Source organism: Mchenga conophoros, linkage group LG15, assembly GCF_057382185.1.
Source record: "Mchenga conophoros isolate Kocher_MC1m ecotype Shallow Benthic linkage group LG15, M_conophoros_male_GT1.1, whole genome shotgun sequence".
Taxonomy (NCBI): Eukaryota; Metazoa; Chordata; class Actinopteri; order Cichliformes; family Cichlidae; genus Mchenga; species Mchenga conophoros.
In genome coordinates, this window is record NC_140540.1 from 39,158,050 (window position 1) to 39,181,250 (window position 23,201).

At 38.9% G+C, this 23,201-nt stretch overlaps 2 protein-coding genes across 4 annotated transcripts; both read left to right on the plus strand.

The window, feature by feature from the left end:
- The first annotated feature begins 186 nt into the window (after positions 1–186).
- LOC146558888 (uncharacterized) lies at positions 187–12,278 on the plus strand. Of its 3 annotated transcripts, none has more exons than XM_085247798.1 (3): positions 187–1,776; positions 2,394–3,646; positions 4,005–4,538. In XM_085247798.1, the coding sequence occupies exons 1-3, from the start codon at positions 1,696–1,698 to the stop codon at positions 4,447–4,449; spliced, it is 1,779 nt and encodes a 592-aa protein (XP_085103924.1). In that variant the 5' UTR covers positions 187–1,695; the 3' UTR covers positions 4,450–4,538. The 3 variants fall into 3 exon arrangements, with proteins under 3 accessions (XP_085103924.1, XP_085103925.1, XP_085103926.1); XM_085247799.1 differs by having other exon boundaries at positions 187–1,152; XM_085247800.1 differs by lacking the exons at positions 2,394–3,646; positions 4,005–4,538 and adding an exon at positions 10,751–12,278 and having other exon boundaries at positions 187–1,152.
- A 6,611-nt stretch (positions 12,279–18,889) lies between these two features.
- Positions 18,890–22,305, plus strand: LOC146558889 (uncharacterized). The gene is made up of 7 exons (XM_085246276.1): positions 18,890–19,060; positions 19,782–20,433; positions 20,545–20,605; positions 20,699–20,783; positions 20,867–21,924; positions 22,033–22,093; positions 22,196–22,305. Exons 1-2 carry the CDS (start codon positions 18,985–18,987, stop codon positions 20,387–20,389), a joined length of 684 nt encoding a protein of 227 aa, XP_085102402.1. The 5' UTR covers positions 18,890–18,984; the 3' UTR covers positions 20,390–20,433; positions 20,545–20,605; positions 20,699–20,783; positions 20,867–21,924; positions 22,033–22,093; positions 22,196–22,305.
- Positions 22,306–23,201: the final 896 nt, after the last annotated feature.

Genomic DNA, 23,201 nt, shown 5'->3' on the forward strand with positions numbered 1-23,201 from the left:
CGGGGTTTAACGGCAGCTGGCATCCTTGTACATGCAGTGCTGCCATCTTCTGTTTCAGTCCGTTATTACACTCTTAAATCCTACTACTTATTCCTGCGTCTTTTGGGATCTTACAAAGCTTCAAACAACGCATTGACTTTTGATAGTCAACGTAATCGTGACTCTTCGAGGGGGGGGAAGCCCAAGATGGCGCTCTGAGCAGTCACATATCGCTGAGCTCTGCGAACCTGGCCTTTTTAAAAATATATATTACACACAGTGAACAGAGACTTTATTTACGCCTACGCAATAGTCATCTTTTACTTCTCATTTTGGTATCTATTTGTGAACCAAAATGAGCAAACCCGAGAAGAGAAAGACCGAATCTAAGAAGTTGCATGCTAACAGCGGCTCCGTTAGCAAGCTTGCTAATGTTAGCCAAGCTGCTCAGTCTTCTCTCGCTACTGAGATGCCCGCCGACACTAAAAATACTCTCATCGACTCCATGCACGACTATTTGGAGGCAGTTTCCGAACCGCTTCAGTATTCACGGATGGAAGAAGAGTTTCCCCCTCTCCCTATCACTCCACGTGCCTCTCCCGCGGGTAAGCTAAGAAAAGTTGCGGATACGGAGACATCTACGGTTCTCTCCCAGCTCTCATCACTTACCATGTTGATTAACTCGAGGTCAGACACTTGAAAAAATGGTGAGTGACAACTCCATAGCCATCTCCGAGATGAAAAAAGCTGTCCAAGAGAACACTGAACATATCACAGCTGTTAAGGAGTCATTTGATGCTGTCTGTGCTGAGTTAAATGATATGAAGAGCAGAGTTGTCAGTGTTGAGGCACAGCTCGAAAAATATAAAGCAATCGCTGAAGCACAGGAAAAGCGCATCTCTCACCTGGAGAGCTATTCACGGCGTTGGAATCTGAAGCTCTACGGTCTGACCGAGAGGGACAAGCAGGACGTGCGGCAGGAGGTAATCAAAGTCTGTAGATCAGTCATACCGGAGATGCAAGATAAATTCCCCGACGTCGTTGACACCGTCCACCGCATCGGTCCCAAGAGGTCCAACAACAACCAACCCAGGGGAATCATCATTCAGTTTACATCCAGGATCTACCGCGATGCTGTCTGGCGCGCTGCTAAGAAGTCCACCTACCTGAAAGGTAGGGTTGCCAACCGTCCCTTAAAATACGGAATCGTCCCGTATTGAGCTAATAAGGGACGCACTTTGTCCCGTAATACAGTGAGAATCACAAAAAGTCTATAAATGTTAATGGATTTAACGCTTTGTTTGAAAACATAATTCCCAGCCCCTCTCCTGCTCTGATACCAATGAGCTGACAGCACACTTAGCACGAGTATAACGATTCAGATTACCGCTTATCTAATTGGTCGAGGAAAGGTGTGCGGAGAAGATACCGGAAGACAACAGATGATCAGCATGGCCAACAGAGAGACAAACACTGACACTGCGGCGCGACTCTGGGACGACAGTACACCTTTGAACAACAGTGCTTGTTCCCCTCCTAGAAAGGAAAAAAAAAAGGTTGCAAAAATACAGGGAGGAATGGGAAAATGAAAACAACTGGCTGGGAAAAGTGCGCGATAACACGTATAAAGCGCACTGCACATTGTGCCGGCGCACTTTTTCCATTTGCCATGGTGGACTGACTGACGTTAAGCAGCATGCTTCTACTTGTGAGCACATGATGAATATGAGGGGCGTGAAAGAAAGAGGAACCCTTGACCAATTTGTTGTCCACCAGGCCACGGCAGAAGCAGATATGGTATGTAAACATTGTTGTTTTTTTAAACCCTCTGGTTAAGGTTAATATGGGCATGTGCAATGAATATCAGCACTGTGTGGCCAGAAGTTTGATAATATAATTTGTTTTGTGTAATAAACAAGGATAGATGATTACAACGAATAGATGACTAATACATAAAAGTAATACATAGATGAATAATGATGATGAGTTATGATGCGTAATCATGGGAACAAGTGGGTTTACAAACTGGAGCAGCTGATTAGCATTAGAAAAGCTGAAATAATACCTCAACTGAAGCCACAAAGCCCGAATAAATTGACACAGAAGAGACTTCCGTTTCAAGGCAAGGCAGAGATCCTTCCTTCCCACAGTGATTGTGGTCTTCAACAACTCTTTGAAGACTTGATTAGTCTGAGCTGCAACAACACCTAATTTCCCTCTGGGATTAATAAAGTATTACTGAATTGAATATATATAAAGAATACACATTATATTGAAAACATACATATATATGACCATACCCATTTCTTACAAGTTGCATGCGTAATTTATACTTTAAAGTCAGTTGATAAACTACACAAACTATACAGATATACTGTAATATATATATATATATATATATTTCTATTTTATAGGTGACTGCTGCAGAGGTGACCCATGTCTACCACACTGTAAAGCACGGTTTAAGTTATAACTCGGGTGACTGTGCACTCAAACTGACTGTACGAATGCTGAATGACTCCAGTATTGCCAAAAAGATGTCCTGTGGGAGGACGAAAGCTGAAGCAGTTGTCACAGATGTCCTGTCTCCAAAGGCAATAGAAGAGGTGATCAAAAAATTGAAAAGTGGTGCAACTCCACTCCCATTCTCTCTTCACACTGATGCTTCAAACAAGGGAAATCGGAAGATGTTTCCCTTGGCCTTGCAGTTTTTTACACCAGAGGCTGGAGTTGTCAACAAGATGTTGGATTTTGTTGAAAATCCAGATGAGTCTGCAGAGGGAATAGTAAAAATAATACAAAGCTCTCTTGAAAACGTGGGGCTATCCTTAGATCAGGTTTCTGCATTCAGTGCTGACAATGCAAATGTAAATTATGGCATCCACAACTCAGTCTTCACAAAATTGAAAGAGACCAACAGTGAGATCCTTCGTGGCAACTGTCATGCACATATTGTTCATAACACTGTGAAAAAAGCCCTGGACAAGCTCTCAGTAGATGTGGAAAATATTGTCCTGAAGATATACAGCTTCTTTTCCACCTCTGCCAAAAGGAGAGAGTCCCTGAAAGAGTTCTGTGAATTTTGTGACGTTGAATTCCATGATATCCTGCGCCATGTTGTGACGAGATGGCTGTCACTCAACCCTGCAATCACCCGCCTGCTGCAGAACTGGGACCCGCTGAAGTCATATCTCATCAGCATTGGTGAGGAATGTCCAAGGCGCCTGAAGGAATTGCTGAAGTTGACAGAAGATGCTGCTGGAGTTGAGGGAGAGGCAGACATTGTGGAAGTCTACCTCCTCTTCTGTAATAATGTCATGTGTCTGTTTAAAGAAGTGGTGAAAAAACTGGAGAAGAATGTAACCACGTCTGTTGACCTCTATTCCATCATGGAGTGTTTCCTGACAAGACTTATTCAGAGAAGAGATGATGGGTTCTACGGGTACCTAACAAGACAAAAGCTCCAGCATCTCTCGCCATCTGATGCTGATGGTGCCAGGCAGGAGTTTACAGCCTTCCTAGACACTGCCATCAGTTATGTCTGGAAGTGGTTTGACTTTTCAGAAGAAAACTGGCTTTTCCACCTGCAGCCCCTCTCTCTAGCATCTGGGAAGATTTCCTTTGATGACATGGAGAAGATCATTGAACGGCTTCACCTGGCTGGCAGGTAAGAATAAAACATTTAGCAGTGAAATGATAAACCATGTTTTAATAGTATTGATGGTTAAAAATAAACAAATACAATTGATAGATAACATATATAAATAAAACCATAATCATTAACTTTGTTTGGAGTGTATATACACACGCATGCAATCTTTTATACACTATTTTACAAATTGAAGGAGTTCATATACTTAATATAAGGATGGATAAATACATAATAAATAAACTATACTTATTGTATTGTTTAAATGCTATACAACGTTATAAACATATACAATACATTTTTTCCATTTATTTACCACTGTAAATGTTCTATGTACCACTTAGGATTTAGGTCAACTTCTCATCTCTATTGGCAGGTTAAACATCTCTATGGATGAGCGTTATGAAGAGTGTGTCACTGCAACCAGTCTTCTGAAGCACCTCACCAAAGAACATCAGGAGAAGGAAAAGTGGCAGTCCAAGGGAACAGCAGAGAAGTGGATGGAAATTCTTCAGGCAGCTGACCTCCCCAATATGCAGGCTGTTGTATCCTTTGTACTCAGCATCCCATCTTCCACTGGGTTTGAGGAGAGGATTTTCTCTCTTATGAAGAATAAGTGGACTGATGTGCGGAACAAATGTTCTACTGAATTAATTAGAAGTGAGCTCATTGTCAGTCTAAATTATGATATGTCTTGCTCAGAGTTTTACTCTGCAGTACTGAAAGACAAACAACTCCTAACTGCAGCAAGAGCTCAAAAAAATACAAATGGAAAAAGTAGTCTGTTTCCACATAATGTAGCATTGAGCTTGAGTTCATGAGTTTGTTGTTTTTTTTTAACTTCAACTTTCAGCTACAGTCAAGGCCTTTGTATGGAATGCCAGGACTGCCATAATGAATTAATTAAATACACCATTAAATAATTAATTAAATGTGTCAATAATTAATTAAAATTGGAATTAATTAATTAAATAAATAGTTATGACACATGTAATTAATTAATTATTGACACATGTAATTAATTAATTATTGACACATTTAATTAATTATTTATGTATTTCACATTTTAATTAATTATTGACACATTTAATTAATTAATTATTGACACATTTAATTAATTCTTTAATGATATATTTATTTATTTCATTTTGGCAGTCCTGGCGCCTGGCTCTCATCATGAAATAATTTTATCTGTCAGCCTCACCCGTCAAACTCAGGGGGCGGGGTTAACGCTGCCATGCAGCTTCTCTAACATTTGATTGGTTGCCGTGCAAAGTAAGTCAAAACAGGTCGATCCTAGATAATCGATTGCTTGTGTAGACTTGGGGCAGCCAGGTATCCCAGAATGCAGATCAAATCACAGGCAGCAATGGTGGTGGTGTAGTTTTTCTGTCACCAGCTACACTTTTAACAGTGTTTTAGCCGCGAATGTCGCGCCGTATGTCTGGTCAGGTTGTCAACATAGAACATGTTTGCAAAAGTGCTCAGATGTTTTCAGAGATTTCACTAGCTCTGCTAACAATTAGCATGCAGAGTGCACCGAGGGGGTTACGTTAACCGGTTTGTTTACATATTCCACTCTCCGTGTTCCACATGTTGCATTCGCAGATTCTCATTTTCACCGAACGATCGTCTCTTTCCGCCTGGTCTTGTGTCTCTGTGCTTCTGTAACATAAAGAACGAGCTGACATTTTTCTCACGAAACCAGCGATCAGCTCAACAGACCCTCAGTTTACCTGCATGCATCCTCCTCCTCATCTGTCAGCTGTTTAACACCTGCTGCTAATTCAAGAAACACGCCTACGTTTCCTGGTGATAGTCACAGTTTAACTGGGCAGCCGGTGCTCGATATAACGCAATGTCAGCGCATTTTTCTGCGCAAGATAAGTAAATATAGTGTTTTCCCCGAGCGCAGAGCTGCTGGAGCTCGTTTCCTTACAGAGCACTTTCTAGGCGAACAGCTTCATCAGCGGCTGATGTCCAATCACCGGCACACAGCTTTGAAACCTCAGCTGAGTTTTAACTCTCAGTGGTTAAAACCTGGACTTCATTCACTCAGGTTCTGTCTGTCGGGTCACGTTTACTTCGCTGTTTTATTTACAACTGAGCAAATCGGTTTGGCTGAGGTTAAAGTTACGTTTCATAACTGCATAGTTTCACAGACGTTTAATGGTTCACTGGCACATGTGTTAGACTGAACTATCATCTAAAATCATCTGTTTTTTAATAGTTATTCAACTGTATTCTAAGCACCAGCTGTCTGTTAGAATGTGATTTTTTTTCTCTCTCTCTGTTGGCAGAGGTATAAAAATGCGCAGAAAAATCTGACGTGCATGGCAAACTTCACCGACGATATTTAGGGAGGAATAAACACACATCAAACATAAATGAACCATTTGCCTGTCTCCATAATTGAGAGTATTTTCTCTTCTTATTGTTACGCCCCCTAGTCTAGGCGTGTAGGGACGCACATAAGGTTGGAGGAGAGAGAGAGACAAATCCCCGCCCTGGTTCCCAAGCCAAACATCCAAACCAGTTGTGAGTAAAAAGGTGATTTTATTTAAGGAAAAGAAGCATAGCTCCAGGGTGAGCCCAGGCCAAAATAATAAACAAAACCAACTAAGTCCCACCAGAGAAAAACTAACTAAACCCTAGGAAAGAAACAGAACAAACAAATGACAGAGCTATCCCTCGCTCCCTACCCGGAAAACAGGAGAAAACGGTTCCAAAAGAAAAGGCGGCTCACCCCTTCCGCTTCAGCCCAAGAGTGCCTACGCTCTCAGCTAATGCACTAGGAGCAGCTTTCACAATTCACGCTCACACAAATACACAATAAAAATACAGGCTGGGAGAGTCAGGGTCAGGGCCGCGTCGGCTGTCAAGCTACTCGCTCGCTCGCTCCACTCTCTCTCCCTCTCCCTGTAGATCTGTCAGAGCGGCTTTTTGAAGGTAGTCACCCGCTCCATGGTCCAATCAGCCGCTCACTACTCTTCATTAGGGGAGGGACCTGGAAAGAGTCTTAAGCACAGTACAGAAACACAGAAAGAAAACAGCCCACACAGGGTCCTCATGGCCACAGCCGTAACATTATGTCAACACTCTCTCTCTCTCTTTTTTTCTTTCTTTCTTTTTTTTTTTTTTTTTTGCTTTTTCGGTCATGTTATGTTTACCTATCAAAGGCTTGTTACAAACACATGAAACAACATGAAACACATGGTGCAGACTTCTGGATGTTAGAAGAAAACTAATACTGCTCATGAATGAGACTAAAGGCAGGAAGGTGTCCTTTAAAACTAAACATGTTAATAGGACCTCCCTATTTATATCATAGTTTATGATATAGCACGTGTATTTCAGTAATAGCCTGCTGATTTCAGTGTAGTGGTGAACAGTCGCACAGCTCACGTAGGCGTTATCTGTGATACTCCTTAACTATAATTTATCCAAGTTAACTTCAGTTAACCATTCAGACAGTTCTTTTGCAGTGAAAAACATAAACACCCATATGCTGCCGGGAGGTTTCCTCAGTGCCAGCTGTTTACATTATAGCTGCTTATGCAGTAACCATGGTAACCACGGACTCTGAGCGGCTGGATCGACGGAGGTCAGACAACAATTTTACATGTATGATCTTAAAACAGGACACAGCCACTATACGTGCTGGCCTCATATCAAATGTGAAGGCAGACTGAGTCTATGTTTGACGTTTTTTATATCTAATCTTCCTTTTCAAACATTTAAACAGCAGCGAGTCTGCAGCTGAGGGAATACAAACTCAAATTGTCGGAACAGGTTTGCTCGTTTCTTGGATTCATTTGGTGATTTATTAAATGTATAACTGTTATTCTAATCTGCTGCCGAGTCTCTTACACTTTTCTTTATGCTGTATATTTTCACGTCTCTGGAATAGTTGGAAGTTAGATAGTCAGCTGGGAAACTTTGTGTTAACTCATGGAGCTGAGGATATCGTGGATATGCTGACCTCGCTGCGTGGTGTACAGAGCGAGGTCAGCATGATTAATATTCACAATAAAAATATTAGCCGAACATCATGAAGTCTGTATGTGTTTCATAGTGTCGAACAACCTTTGTACAGTTAAAGCCAGCAGTTACTACATGACGGAAACACCAACGTTATCTCTTTTATGCGTTTATACACAGGTCACGCTGATTACTGAACAAAAACCCAAAGATCAGATGATCAGATCAGATCAGATTTGCTCTCTCGCCTCCTTAAACATGTTTTTAATGTTAGTTATAATTCAGAATTGGCGACTGAAACACGTAGGACACATAAGAACATCAGGAAATAAAACACCGATAAATATAACCTCAGTGAAAGAAGTCAGCGGGGGTTACTACAGCTGTGTACCGGGGCCTGCGCTTTGTCGGTGGGATTGCTTGCGAGGCGAGCGGGTCTATCCCACGCTTTGCCGTGAGACTGGGCAGACATCTCCGAAATCATCGAAGCACTTTTGCAAAGAGGCTGTATCTTGACAAACCGACCAGACACATGAAGATTAAACCACTACATTCTCGGCTAAAAAAATATTAAAACGGTATTTGGTGACACACAAACAGGGTTTTTCAAAGTTCAGGGGCCCGTTCTTCGTACCTCGCTAAGTAGGTTAGCTGGATTTGATTGTTGACGATTTTGCGTGATCTTGGATCGTTCGGTTCCCCGAAGCTCATCCGGGACTTGCTGCCATAGCAACAGAGCCGTAAGCGTAAACCTGCTCGGGAGCAGGTTTACTTTATGTAAACAGGATTAGATCGCGGCCACGCAGGTATGTCCGCTTCATGTATACGAAAGCAACAGCGATATTTTACCACTGTTTCACCATAAATAAATAACATCAATGTAACTAAAGATAATGCAGCACTTGATCCTTTTATTGATGTCACACAGATACATACAGGTCATTTCCTAAAAAAGGGAAATGTACTATTAACATTCTATTACATGTATGTGATTATTACAGATGTAATTCATATTTCAGAGTAGTAATTGCAAATTACTTCGTGTAATCAAGATGGGAGACCACGGCTATAAAAGCGAAGGTGGATTTGGGAATTCTGTCGCAGCCATGTCCTGTCCGTTTACGCGAGCAGCCCATTGCGGAAGGTGCAAGATTGATAAGGAGAGTTTTCAGTATTCAGCGTATATTGCGGGACAGACAGGATCCTTTAGCTCAGCGCGACAGTGTGCTCATTGAGAGATATCGATATTCCCGTGAGGGTATTATTTACTTAACCAACTTGTTGACGAGGGTGTGCAGGACCACCACCTGTCTTTTTTTGCTCTGCCCCTTTTCTTGGTTGCTGTTATGAACAAACAAACAGATTATTCCAGGGTCTCTTTCCAAGAGACGAAAAGCAATATAAGTGATAAATATTACCATTCTGTAGAATGTTCTTATATTTCACTTTTACTTGTTCCCATGTTCTAGTGGGTCCTGTTGTGGCTCTAATGTGAAAGGGGATATAATATAACATATTATAATATAATATAATGTAATATAATATTGGATAATATAGTGTGATATGATAAATCTACCCTACCGCCTACTGGTGTTGGCCAGAGGGGCCGATGGCGCGATATGGCAGCCTCTGTTCTGTCAGTCTGCGCATTGTAAAGCGCTTTGGGTGCCTTGAAAAGCGCTATATAAATCCACTCCATTATTATTGTTATTATTAAATTACTTACGAGTTTAATTTGTCAGCAACTTTCTGCCAGCCCTCTCTCCTTGCTTTTGCAGCCTTTGCAGTGTTCCCTTGCGTTCTGGTTAAACTCTGAAACTCCTGAAATCCCTCACTCAAGAGTTCTTGCTCTGCTGCCGAAAAATACCGAGCCGAGCGCGCTCCGTCGACATTTTCGCCGACCAATCAGAGGGTTGCCGATCAATGTTTCTACTATCGATGCGTAGCCCCTTTTACGACACCCAGTGATCTCACATTACTTCATCCAGCTGTACTGATCGTCAACAGCAGGTGTGTTCGGAGAACCGGATTAGCGAGCTCACGGTTAGCGCGATGATTTGGTCTTGGATGTGTCATTTGATCTTGGATGTAGTAAGCGACGTACGAAGAACGGGCCCCAGTTCTGTTAGCTTCCACATGCAGGTTGTTGTGTGCTAGAAACAATGGCCACCAGGCCAAAGCAATGGTTTTGACTCGATCAGCGTTAACCCCGCCCCCTGAGTTTGATGGGTGAGGCTGACAGATAAAATTATTTCATGATGAGAGCCAGGCGCCAGGACTGCCAAAATTAAATAAATAAATATATCATTAAATAATTAATTAAATGTGTCAATAATTAATTAATTAAATGTGTCAATAATTAATTAAAATGTGAAATACATAAATAATTAATTAAATGTGTCAATAATTAATTAAAATGTGAAATACATAAATAATTAATTAAATGTGTCAATAATTAATTAATTAAATGTGTCAATAATTAATTAAAATGTGAAATACATAAATAATTAATTAAATGTGTCAATAATTAATTAATTCCATGTGTCATAACTATTTATTTAATTAATTAATTCCAATTTTAATTAATTATTGCCTCATTTAATTAATTATTTAATGGTGTATTTAATTAATTCATTATGGCAGTCCTGGCGTTCCATACCTTTGAGGCAGAAATGTTGTGTTTACAGGTGTTCCACAGACTTTTTTTGCACTTTTCTAATTGCACTAAATGTGCACTGTTACAAGAATGTTTTTCTTTCTATTGTTTTCTATTAATTTATATAATTTTAGGTTAAGCAGGACAGAGTTCTTTGTGTTAATTTTGTCATTTTGCACAAAAAGTGAAGCGTACCAGTCTTTCGTTTAGGAAAGAGACCTATTTTATTGTGTTAATGTTGTCATTTTGCGTTAAAAATAAATGGATAAATGATCATTTGTTTCCCATGTGTTCATATCACAAAGAATATGCATCTACTTAAATCAACTTCAAGTCAAATGGTTAAAAAAAAAAAAATTCACACTCAAAAAAAAGAGCTAAAAAAATTCACCACACAGGGAAGGGTGAAGACAATTGGGTCGCCCGGCCCTGGCCACTAGGTGTCCCTTATTTTTTTTTCAGGGAGTTGGCAACCCTACTGAAAGGTAACAACCTAAAGCTGGCTGAGGATCTGTCCCCTGACGACCGCGCCCGAAGAAACAGACTCTGGCCGTCTGTGGAAGCTGCGCGCAACGAAAACAAGCTGGCGTTCTTCGTAGGAGGTCGTGCGTTCGTGGAGGGAAAAGAGATTTTTCCAGCCCTATAATTTGATCCAAGGTATTTTGAGGTGAAAACTGAAGTATCTTAAGATTAACTTGGTTTCACTGCCGTTCTTTTTTTGTTTGTTTGTTTTTGTTGTTGGACTCATAAAACGATCAGAGTTAAACTGATGCAGTTTATTTGTTATAAGTTTATTGGTCTTCAGTTTGGCTGCAATATTTTTACTGAAAATGTTATGAGCAAGCTGGATAAGCTTCTTTTTATTTTTTACTTTTATTCTTTTTTGAATAATTAGTTATTTAAATGGAGCAAGAAAATTTCTATTAAGCTCCCTTTCAATGCTCATATGTGAAGCGTTTATTTATTTTATTTATTTATTTTTACCACATTGGTTTTATTGTTTTAGGCTATTGTATTCCTATTATTCAATCAATCAATCTTTATTTATAAAGCACTTTTCATACAGAAAAAATGTAGCACAAAGTGCTTTACATAGTTAAAAGCAGCCCACCCCACCCTCCAACTCACTCCCCACACTCTCAATACACATATATCCCCCCACCCCCACCCACATACACATACACACACGCGCACACTTAAAGAGTAAAAATTGGGCTGGGCTCGCATGAGCCAAGTGAGGAAACATTATAACAGAGAGCCGTCTGCACCGGGAGCCGGTCACAGACCGCAGCCTCCGGGCTGGGCACACAGCCGGAGGGAGGCAAAGGAGCCCCCCAACCAGGCTGAGAGGACCCCAGAGACCCAGCAGTCACGGTCAATAACAGCCCCGGTGCAGAGAGCCCCCTCCGAGGAAACACTGGAGATATGCCACAATAGGCTATATACAGGGTAAAATGATAAAATAAATAAGAACGGGTTACAATATAAATATAAATAGAGTAAGAAGATTAAAAAATGGATAAGAATAAAATCAATAAATATTAGGTAAAACCTGAATTAATAATAAAATAACAGGATAGAATAAATAAGCATAAAATAAATAAACGTTAGGTGAAAGCTAAATTAAAAAGGTGGGTCTTGAGCCTGTTCTTAAAAACATGTACGTTCTCTGCGGCCCTGAGCTCCTCCGGCAGGCTGTTCCACAGACGAGGACCATACCACTGAAAAGCTGCCTCTCCGTGAGTATGTGTCCTGACTTTAGGGACAATCAAAAGGCCAGTGCCAGAGGACCTCAGGGTCCGCGAGGGTTCATATGGTAAAAGCAGATCTGAGAGATAAGAAGGCCCAAGACCATTAAGACATTTAAAAACCAATAAAAGAACTTTAAAATCGATCCTGAAACACACGGGGAGCCAGTGCAGCGATTCTAAAACCGGTGTAATGTGAGCCCGCCCTCTGGTCTTCGTCAGCACACGAGCTGCCGAGTATTATTCAAGTTCACAATTTCCTTACTCAGTATGGAACGCCAGCACTGCCATAATGAATTAATTAAATACACCATTAAATAATTAAGTAAATGTGGCAATAATTAATTAATTAAATGTGGCAATAATTAATTAAAATGTGAAATACATAAATAATTAATTAAATATGTCAATAATTAATTAAAATGTGAAATACATAAATAATTAATTAAATGTGTCAATAATTAATTAATTACATGTGTCATAACTATTTATTTAATTAATTAATTCCAATTTTAATTAATTATTGCCACATTTAATTAATTATTTAATGGTGTATTTAATTAATTCATTATGGCAGTCCTGGCGTTCCATAACTCAGGGGTTGCAGTTCTCATCTTATATAGGACTCTCTTAAGTGACCAGGTTCAACTGTTCTTCATTTACTTGGTCTAAGCTTTTTCTTATTTGTCACTTTTAATTTTTGTTACTATCATTATGTCTCTGTCTGTTATTTCTTTAAATGCAAGAGGTTTAAGAAACAATGTTAAACGTAAGGCTATTTTTTTGTTTTGCAAGCAGTTCAATTCAGATTTCTGTTTTATACAAGAGTCTCACTCAACAGAACAAGAAAAAACATTTTGGAGATCGCAATGGGGAGATGATCTGTGGATGTCCCATGGTACAGAGCATGCTGCTGGTGTCTGCATACTTAAAGGAAGATTTAATGGTCAAATCTTGAATTCTGACATAGATAAAGATGGTCATTACATTTTTCTAATAGTTGAGGCTGCACACTCTATCTATATTTTAGTCAATGTGTATGGTTTTAACTGTCAGAGGGAGAATAAACTATATTTTGATAGGTTGGAGGAGCGCCTACTGCGCTGGTTATCTAAATATCCCAATTCTTTTATTGTTTTTGGTGGAGACTTTAATACAGTGTTTAACAGCTATTTGGACAGATGGCCTTCTAGAAGTTCAGACTCTAACTCATTCATAAGACTGTTTGCACAAAGATTCAACTTAGTCGATTCTTGGAGGGATTCTCATTCGTCTCAGATAGCTTATACATGGTGTAATAAGACTCAAACCAGACACTCACGTATCGATTTTTGGCTTATCTTATAAGATTTAGAAAAAGTTAAAACGGATATTTATCCTACACCACTCTCAGACCACAAAATGGTTAGCTTATCGATCCCGTTGTCATCCTCCCTAATCACTAAAACCTCTTACTGGAAGTTAAATAGTACCATTCTTGAGCATAAAGAAGTGATTTGTGAAGTTCAGAGATTCATTAAACTTTATTGGAGTAAAGCTCTCACAAATAATACATTTTGTAGTAACTGGGAACTTTTGAAATATGAAATTGGAAAATTCTTTAGAAAATATAGCAGTGATTTAGCAAAAAAAAGAAGATCTGATGAGACGCAAGTGATACAAAAGATCACATGCCTTACTTCCAAACCAATAGACACCCTCAGTGAATCTGATAAGATAGAACTGGTTGACCTGCAGCACAGGTTAGATGAGCATAGCAAATAGCACATAGCAAAATATTGTTCAAACTTTTATTGCAAACTTTATTCTTCTAGTTATTGCCCTGAAGCTTGTCTGACTTTTTTTAAAATTCTTTAGACAAAATGACTCAGCTGAATGAGGAGGATAGTCAGCTTTGCGACAGATCAATTTCTTTGATTGAGGTTGCAGATGCTATAAAACATCTAAAGATTAACAAATCACCTGGAACTGACGGCCTTACTGCCGAGTTTTACAAACAGTTCGCTGACAGTTTAGCCCCGTTTCTTTTAGAAGTTTTTAAGGAAAGTATGGATAGAGGTGCACTCCCTCCCACTTTATGTCAAGGTTTGATCACCCTCATTCCAAAACCAGGAAAGGATCCTTTGCTCTTAGACAATTGGCGACCAATCTCATTACTGAATAATGATTATAAGATATTGGCACAAATTCTGGCTAATAGAATGAAACCTGTATTAGATCAAGTTATTGATGAGAGTCAGTCTGGTTTCATGCAGAATCGTCATATCTCAAACAACATAAGATTAATTTTAGACATAATAGATTACCCAGAACTTGTACAGGATGATAGTCTTATTCTTTTTTTAGATTTCTACAAGGCGTTCGACTCCTTAGAGCATGAGTTTATTTTTACTGCTTTAAATAAATTTGGGTTTGGTCAGTCCTTCTGTAATGCCGTTCGGACACTGTATTCCAATAGTAACAGCTCCATAAAGCTTGCCACTGGTATTTCCCCAAGATTCTCTCTAAAGCGTGGAGTGAGGCAGGGTTGCCCCCTATCCGTATATTTATTCCTTCTTTCTGTGCAACTCCTTAATTCACACATTAAACTCAGTTCTTTAAAAGGCCTGGTCATTGCTAACAGAGAAATACTCATAAGTCAGCTGGCAGACGATACAGCTCTCTTCCTCAGAGACGCCTCGCAAGTTTCAGTGGCCATTAACAATATACAGCCATTCTCTAAAGCCTCCGGACTTTCACTCAACCTGCATAAATGTGAACTTTTACCAGTTAAAAGTTGTTTAGCAACTTCAATTCATGGAATACCTGTAAGAAACTCTGTAAGATACCTTGGAATTCAAATAATAAAAAATGAGCAATCCAGATGCTCCACAAACTTCATTCCTATTATAGATAAATCCCAAAAAATCTTTAATCATTGGCTACAGCGACACCTGTCATTGAAGGGTAGAGTTCTGCTATCGAAGGCTGAAGGTATCTCCCGTCTAACCTATGCTGCCCAGTCACTACATGTTGATAATACAACCTGTAAGTCAATTAACAAATTATTATACAATTTTTTATGGAAAAATAAAACTCACTACTTGCGTAAATCAGTAGCTTTAAATTCATATGATAAAGGAGGTATAAATTTTATTGATTTCGGTGCTCTTAACAACACCTTTAAAATAAACTGGATTAAAAAGCATTTAAGAAATCCCACTTCTATCTGGAACTTTATCTCACATCATGTGTTCTCTCATTTAGGCGGCCTTAACTTCCTACTGCTCTGCAATTACAGTATTCCAAAAATACCACTGAAACTTTCTCACTTTCATCAACAAATTCTTTTGGCATGGGCGCTGATTTACAAACACAATTTCTCTCCACAAAACTGTTTTATTTGGAATAACTGCAATATTATTTATAAAAATAAAACTCTTTTTTTTAAATAACTGGTTTAATAATGGAATAATCTTGGTTAGTCAGTTATATAGAGAAGATGGACTCTTATATAATGACTCTGAGTTCCTCAGGAGATGTACCGATAACGCCTAAAGAATTCTCAATAGTGTTCGATGCCATCCCATCTGGTCTGTCCATGTTACACAGATGCTCCCACAGTGCTGCACTACAGGTCACTCCCCCGGATGTGTTACATTCTTCTCTTGGCAATGTTTGCTTTTCCTCTCATAAGTCTATAAATACCAAAATAAGATCTCTCTTTCAGGATGCAATGGTCTCTGTTCCATCAGCCATATTTTATTGGGCCAATTTTGTAACAGATATTGAATGGAAAAAAGTTTGGACTTGACCACAAAGGTTTTTCTTAACAAACAAAATTAAAGAGATTTCCTTTAAGTTGATTCATAAGTTTTACCCTACCAAACAATATTTGTCCAAATTTATGGCTGAAATAAATGTACATTGTACCTTCTGTCAAGAGCAACCTGAAACAGTTTCTCATCTGTTTTGGTCATATAAATTTACGTGTAAATTCTGGAAGGATTTCCACAAGTTTATTACTGACTTTGTTCTCCCTAATCTTCAACTATACTATAAGGATGTTATCTTTGGCTATTATAATTTTAAAGACAAGGACAATGATGCTTTCTTCTTTATAAATTTGGTTTTATTTTTGGCAAAATTTCATATACACAAAAGCAAAGTCCTCGGCAGAAAGCCTGAACTTCTTGGATTAAAAATGGAACTTGCACAATATATAAGGACAATCTCCTCATCAAAAAACACTAAGGCTCTCAAGACTGTTAACATCTATATCCGATTGAAACTGCTAACTTGATTTTGGCTCTTGCAAACTTTTGTTTATTTATGTTCCCCTTAATTTATTTTATTTTTTGTCTCACTTTTGTCTCACTGTCCTTGTCACTCTTTCTGTTCCTCATTGTACTACCACAATGTCATCTTTTATGTGATCCCTGTTTTACTTGACTGTATGTTTAAAATGTGATAAATAAAGTTTAAAAAAAAAAATCGTGACTCTTCGACTAATCGTGGCAGCTCTAATTACAGATATCATCTTTCACTTGTGTATTTTAATGTGTTTCAGAACAATATTTCTGTTGTGCAGACTTACGGTTGGTAAACAGCAAATATCCAAGTCATTCAAAATAACATCTGTCATGTAGCTCCTGACTCCCTAAGAGTCAAAAGCTTTACAGTATTTTTTGAAGACATACAAACGTTTATTTTCAAACTAATAACTGAGTTACAGGGTCAAAAATAAAAAATTAACCGTCAGTACTTTTGTTGTTCTTTTTGACAAATTCCTGTTAAATGTATTGGACCCTCTGTTTTTAGGTTTTATTTTTTTCATCTTGACTTCCTTGGAAATGCTAGCAAGAAGTCAGTTCAACAGATGTAACTTATAGTGAGATTGGAGGCGGTGCAGTATTAATATCAGAATCCCTTAGTTTTGATTATTAATCCTCTGGCTGACCCCATATTGCATTTTTTCATCTTAAAATGATGCACAGTCTTTATGTGAAATGCACTGTCTTCTTGATATTTATCAACCCATCAGTTTGTATTTCTGTGTGTTAATAAAGTTCCAACTTTTGTATTGTAACATTTTTGTCTTTTTCTTTCTTTAGTTTTTCAGACAACTCAAACTTTTAAACACTTGTAATGAGCCGTGTGTGTGTGTGTGTGTGTGTGTGTGTGTGTGTGTGTGTGTGTGTGTAAGAAGTACCACTTTTAACAACTTCATTAATATTGTTTTGTATCATAGTAATAAAGGTTAGTTTTAACGTCTGTATCTCCTCCTTATTTAATCTGAGATGTTCTTTTCTAAAAACCTCAGGATTGTGCAAGTACTTGTTGAGTTTAGAAGGTAAGTGAAACACTAAACAGAAAAGAAAAGAGACAGAGATGTGTGTTTTCTGTTAATACCATAATTGCAGTCATCTTAAACAAACACATGACATTTCTTTGGCACGATTGCTTTTTCACTGATTTGAAACTTTAATGTGTGGTACAACAATTCTTCTAGTTAAATAGAAAAAAAATGGGCTGTCTGTGTAAAAAGCATAAATGGCTGTTTGTCTTGGTGTATTGGTCTTTTGCCAGCATGGCAAACTAGATCAATCTGCTGGGACATCTGATTTGAGGACAATCACTTGCTTTTCCAAAGGACACTGACAACCAGACATTAGATGCCACAGCCCTGGCCCACGGTATCCCCCCCCTCTCTCCCCCCCTCTCCCCCCCATGCATGCGGTGGGCCTTCTGTAGTAAGAGAGCAGCTTAATGAAGGTGACAAGGTGAAAACAGGAGGACTGATGTGCCGGTGCTGTGAGGGCATGTATAACACCACCTACCCAAGTGATGAATATAAGGAGGCTTTGAAGAATCTACAATAATTGTGTGTTGTTTGTACATGTGTGATGTTTTCAGGGTTTTTTAAATAAAAATCAGCTTTCTTTTTAATTGCTATTAACTGACAGTCAGATAACCAGCTTTTAAAAACATATTCATAAACACTTTGCAGTCAACAAAATTTGCACAGAGGTTATAGATGAAATAAAAGTATCACGTGTGTTCTAGGTGTGTTTATAACTCTGTTATTGTACATATTCTGTGTTATACATCATAATCATTCCAGTCATTTTTTAACTGTTTTAATCTTTATAAAACTGTTATTTATTTATTTATTTTTGTGATTTCTGCTGCCCTATTGGTCTGGTCTCTCTTGAAAATCTGAGAATGTGATATTCATAATAAAAGGATTTAAGTTTACTGCCAAAAAATGATTGCACTTCATAACAGAAATGTGCTAACTGGCTTGAAATAGATTGAAACTGTTATGAGATTGCTTCAGGGAGCAGACATGACACCGTCTTTTAGGTTTCGCCATCACTTTGTATTATGCGCACAACACCACCCTCCTCTGGCTTCCACATGAACTGCACCTTAAACATCAACTGTTTACAAATGTCATGACACAAACAAACGTTTCAATACCGTAAATCACTTTTTGGACTGCGATCACTTTTTGGCACAACATCGGCTCTGATAACATTTAAAGCGCATTGAAAAACTATTCTTTAATGCTAAAAACCCATTATCAATTGTAATTATTTATTTATTAATTTAAATTTCAGATATCGATCTTCATTTTTGTAAACTGGTGAATTGATGATTTTTTAAAGAATTAAAACGACAAAGTTTGGCAATATATTTTTTAAAAAGGATGAATAAAACAGTAAAATAAAATGAGAAATATATATATATTTTAAAATCTATGATAATTAGACGAAGTTTATTTTAAATAAATAAAATTGATTTTCGGTGACCCTGGGTGTCATGGTGATGATGACGTGTTTGAGTGCAGGTATAAAAGCAGGAGGCAAAAGTGGAATTCGGGTTTCACGTTTGAGCGCAAACAGGAGCTTTTTCCCACTAGTGCTGTGAAAACTCGGATTTTTCAAGCTACAGCTAACGTTTGAAAATCTTCAAGAAGGATTTGCAAAATGACTTCTTCAAACTTGAGTCGCGAGATGCACCTGCTCTCCCTTTTCATTGAGGAGGTGTTAGATCAACGCTATGGTGAGTACAGCAGGCTAATATGTCAGAGTGCTAGCAAACAAATACAACTTCGATTTTTGTCTTTTATTGTTTGGAAGTAGGACTTCATGAGTGTTAACATTTAGGATGAGATGTTTCATACTTGAGTAACATCAATTTTAACATGTGCCAGTACGCTATAAAGATGGCGCCATGTTTTTTTTTAATTGCTAACGACTTAAGGCGTTGGAGGACGCTGACGTCAGCGCGCGGCCGTTTTTGCATGTAGAGGGTTTGAGTTGACATGTTTGGGCCGCTGGCGCTGAGTTATACGTGAAAGTTTCATAGATTGTGAATGTGTAAAGCTGGAGAAGCTGGAGTTTTAAAAGTTCACAGAGTCGCAGGATGAGTTTGAGATTGAAACAGTGTGTGCCTGCAATAAGGAGGTGGGAGGTTTCTCACCTAAATGTAGCTGCTTTATCCTCAAAATATCGATGCTCAACTAATATGAAGATATTACTCCTTAATGTGAATGCGTATTAAAACCTCAGTGAAAATCCACGCAGCCTTACACCACATGAAAACTTTTACCAGGTGAAAAATGTGAAGGCTTTCATAAACAATGAGTTCTGCTGGGCGCTTCTTACTGTTTGTGTGTGGAAGAGCTTATGATGATGTAAAGCCATGTCTGGACAATTTAAATTCAGGCTTTAATTTGTGTGATCACATGATTAACGTAGACGCACGCTTTGCTTTCTCGTAGCTGATCTGGTGAGTCCAGTCACTGCACCTCAGATGGTCGTCACTAACTTGAGGAACCGTGAACTGAGCAGGAGGCATCTGAACTCCATGTCTCACCTGGTCCTCACTCTTTACCATAACCTGGTGACTGGGTCCAAGGACTTTCCTTGCATACCTTTTAAAGGATGGTTCCACCGGGACCTGGTGACGACACCATTTGTCAATGTGAGGCAGAGCCAGAGAGAGAACACCACTCCTTCTCCTCCTACGGACTCACCAGCTGGCATGATGCTGCCGCCTGCGGGCTCCAGCTCTCATCCACGCTTCCTGACTCCAGTTCTTCCAGAGAAAGCAGATCTTGCTGTGCTGAAGGCAGATCGGAGGAACTGTGTCCGCACCCTGACTGTCGACGGCCTCCCCGTCACCAGAGTCATCTCCACTGTTTACCAAACAGAGGACACTGAGATGAAGAACCGCTGGAGAGTAACAGACTACAGCGCGGACGGCAGAGTTCTCACTTCGGTGCTCTGCCGTTTTCTAAATATGTCGGCAAAGCGTGCTAAGAGGAAGGCGGAGGAAGAGAGCAGCATCCGGAGCCCGACTCAAGCAAGGAAGCGCTTGAGATTATAATATACAGTGAAGCATGTCGAACGTCAGCAAGCCTGAACAAAGTGGTAAGTAGTAAATAGTGCTTAAGGTTGTTTCTAAAAGAATGTCCTAAAATATTTGAAAATCGTCGAGGTTTTAACTTTTATTCTTTCTTTTCTGCCTCTTGTTTCTAAAAGTCAGGCAAAAGAGTCACGCTGCAAAGAAACACCACACAGAAGATTTTCCCTCAGTAAAATGGTGAATATATTCATCTTGTTATGACGTTTGCTCACAATAACCAGGAGTGTTTCTGAAGTGATTCACTCTCATTTGGTGTTATTTGATCCAAAGACAACTGAGGGTCTTCAGAGCAGCGTGAACGGGCGTCATCTGAGAGCAAGACAGTCCGCGCTGGCGCCTTTGTGGTTCCCTCCAGGTACTCCAGCTTCATCCCACAGTCCAGAGAGATGCAGTTAGGTTGAATGTGAGTGTGAATGGTTGTCTGTTTCTCTGTGTTAGACTGACCTGTCCAGGTTATACCCCCGCCTCTGGCCCCATAACAGCTGGGATGGCTCCAATGGTTAAGCAGAAGAAATGGATGGAAGGATGATCCAAAGAGAAACATTGAAGGCCCTCTCACAAAAAAAGATAAGAACTCATTTTACACATTGTTGAAACATCCTGAAAGTTATTTGTTGTGTTTAGAATCTGGTTGAACTGTCATTAGAGTTTGTTTCGACTTGTTGTTCATTTCTTATTCGGTTCAGCTGTGTTTCTATGTGTCCTTAGTTCCCATAATCAGCCTCCTGTGTGTAAATATAGTGTCAGTCTCCCTTTGTCCCTTGTCAGAGTGTTAGTCTCCGTCCCCTCGTGTTTCCTTGCCTCAGTAGTTCTGTTTCCTACAGTTTTCCCCCAGTATAGGTTTTGGTTAGACTTTTTCAGTTCCCTTTGTCAGTCTTTGTATTTGGTATTTCCTCATCAGTCTCATCACTTTCCTCTCCAGAAAGAAAACAATAAAAAGACCTGAAGAGACGTCTATGCAAACGCTCTCATTGTGAAAGATAAGTATACATCCAACTAATCTGTGACTCTGTCACAGCTCTGATCAGCAATTCTTTCAGGTTTGTCTGTTTTGATGATGTTATTAATTGTTATTATCCTTTATCCAGTTAACTTTCAGAGAGGAACGGAGGGAGGAGCGAAGCCAGCGTGCTCTGTAAACTGTCATTAAAAAAAAGATAAGTATATATTGATTTTATATTATTATGACAGCTCCTCCTCAGTGAACACTTCCTCTAGTTGCTGAAATCATTTACTAATTTTTTTCTTCCCATTTGTCTTTTGTTTTTCAGAGAAAACAGAGGAGCCAAGGTGACATTAAGACCTAAGACAGGACGGATTGAACCCTTTCTCGTAAAAAGATAAGTATTCACTCTGCTTTTAATCAGAATATTGATAAATATCTAAAATTCTGCTCACCTGGTTGATAAAGTTACTAAAATGATTCCCTCTTTTCTGTCATTTGTCCTTTAGAGAGAAGATGAGGAGAGTGAACGTCAGCAAGAATGAACAAAGTGGTAAGTAGTAAATAGTGTTTAAGGTTGTTTCTAAAACATCCCAAACATTAAAAAAATTGTTGAGGTTTTAACTTTTATTCTTTCTTTTCTGCCTCTTGTTTCTAAAAGTCAGGAAAAAGAGCCAAGATGAGAAGAAACTCCACACAGAAGATTTTCCCTCAGTAAAATGGTAAATACATTCATCATGTTATGACGTTTGCTCACAATAACCAGGAGTGTTTCTGAAGTGATTCACTCTCATTTGGTGTTATTTGGTGTTTGTCTTTGAAAGGAGAGGAGCAGTAACGACACTGGGAGACAAACAACAGGATGATCCAAAGAGAAACATCAAAGGCCCTCTCACCAGCTTTCATTTATTAAATTTGTCTTTACTGAACGATTTCTGGTGTGTACTTGTGTTGATACTCAGACAACAGCTCGTCTTTCTGTTTGTGCTGGAAGATTCAGGCAAACACATATTACATATATATGATTGTTATATGACACAGTCTCACATTTAGTGCTATATGATAATGATAAGGTCCAGTTTAATGGTATTGCTAGTGTCTAATGAAATGAACACGTGATTTTCAGATCCAGCAAAGTGAATATTTTTCACTGTGGATAAATTACATGGAAACGTTTAATGAGTCATCAGCTATTTCACTACAAAGATGATGTGATTAAAGGTTCTCATACATGCAGGTCAGAAGTTTTGCTCCATCCTGGATGTTAAATGCTGATCAATGTTTACACATATCTGCACATTTCTAACAGCTCATTTCACAGGTCATCAGTCTCCTGACTGCATATGCAGAGTTTTATCATCACGTGTTCATGGCAGACAAACATAATTATGAATTCTTGTTTTAGTTCCATTCAGTCACTCAACATCAGGTGTCTGCTTGTCCTGAGCTGTGAGAACTACAGTGAGTTGCTTTCCTCTTTAGCTTAGTATTAATAAACCAGGTCGTAGGTGGGCACCTGCATCAAGGAGTCAAGAAGCATATTTTATTGTTTAATGGTGAAAACAATGGATTGTTGGTCATTTGTTTAATGGAAAGACTGAAAGTGCGGCCTGGTGTTGACTTACACTTATTCAAAGTGATGAAGTACCAACAGATACTAAAAGTCACAGCCTGAAACACGTCAACTGCTTTATTATTTCTAGTTATAAATAAACTGTCAGTTTATGGCCCCTGTGGCTCGATCAGGACCCTTCCGGGATGTGGAGATATTTATTATTTACTATAACTTGTGCTTATGTTGGTTTTTGCTGTGGTTTCGCTACTGTGTTT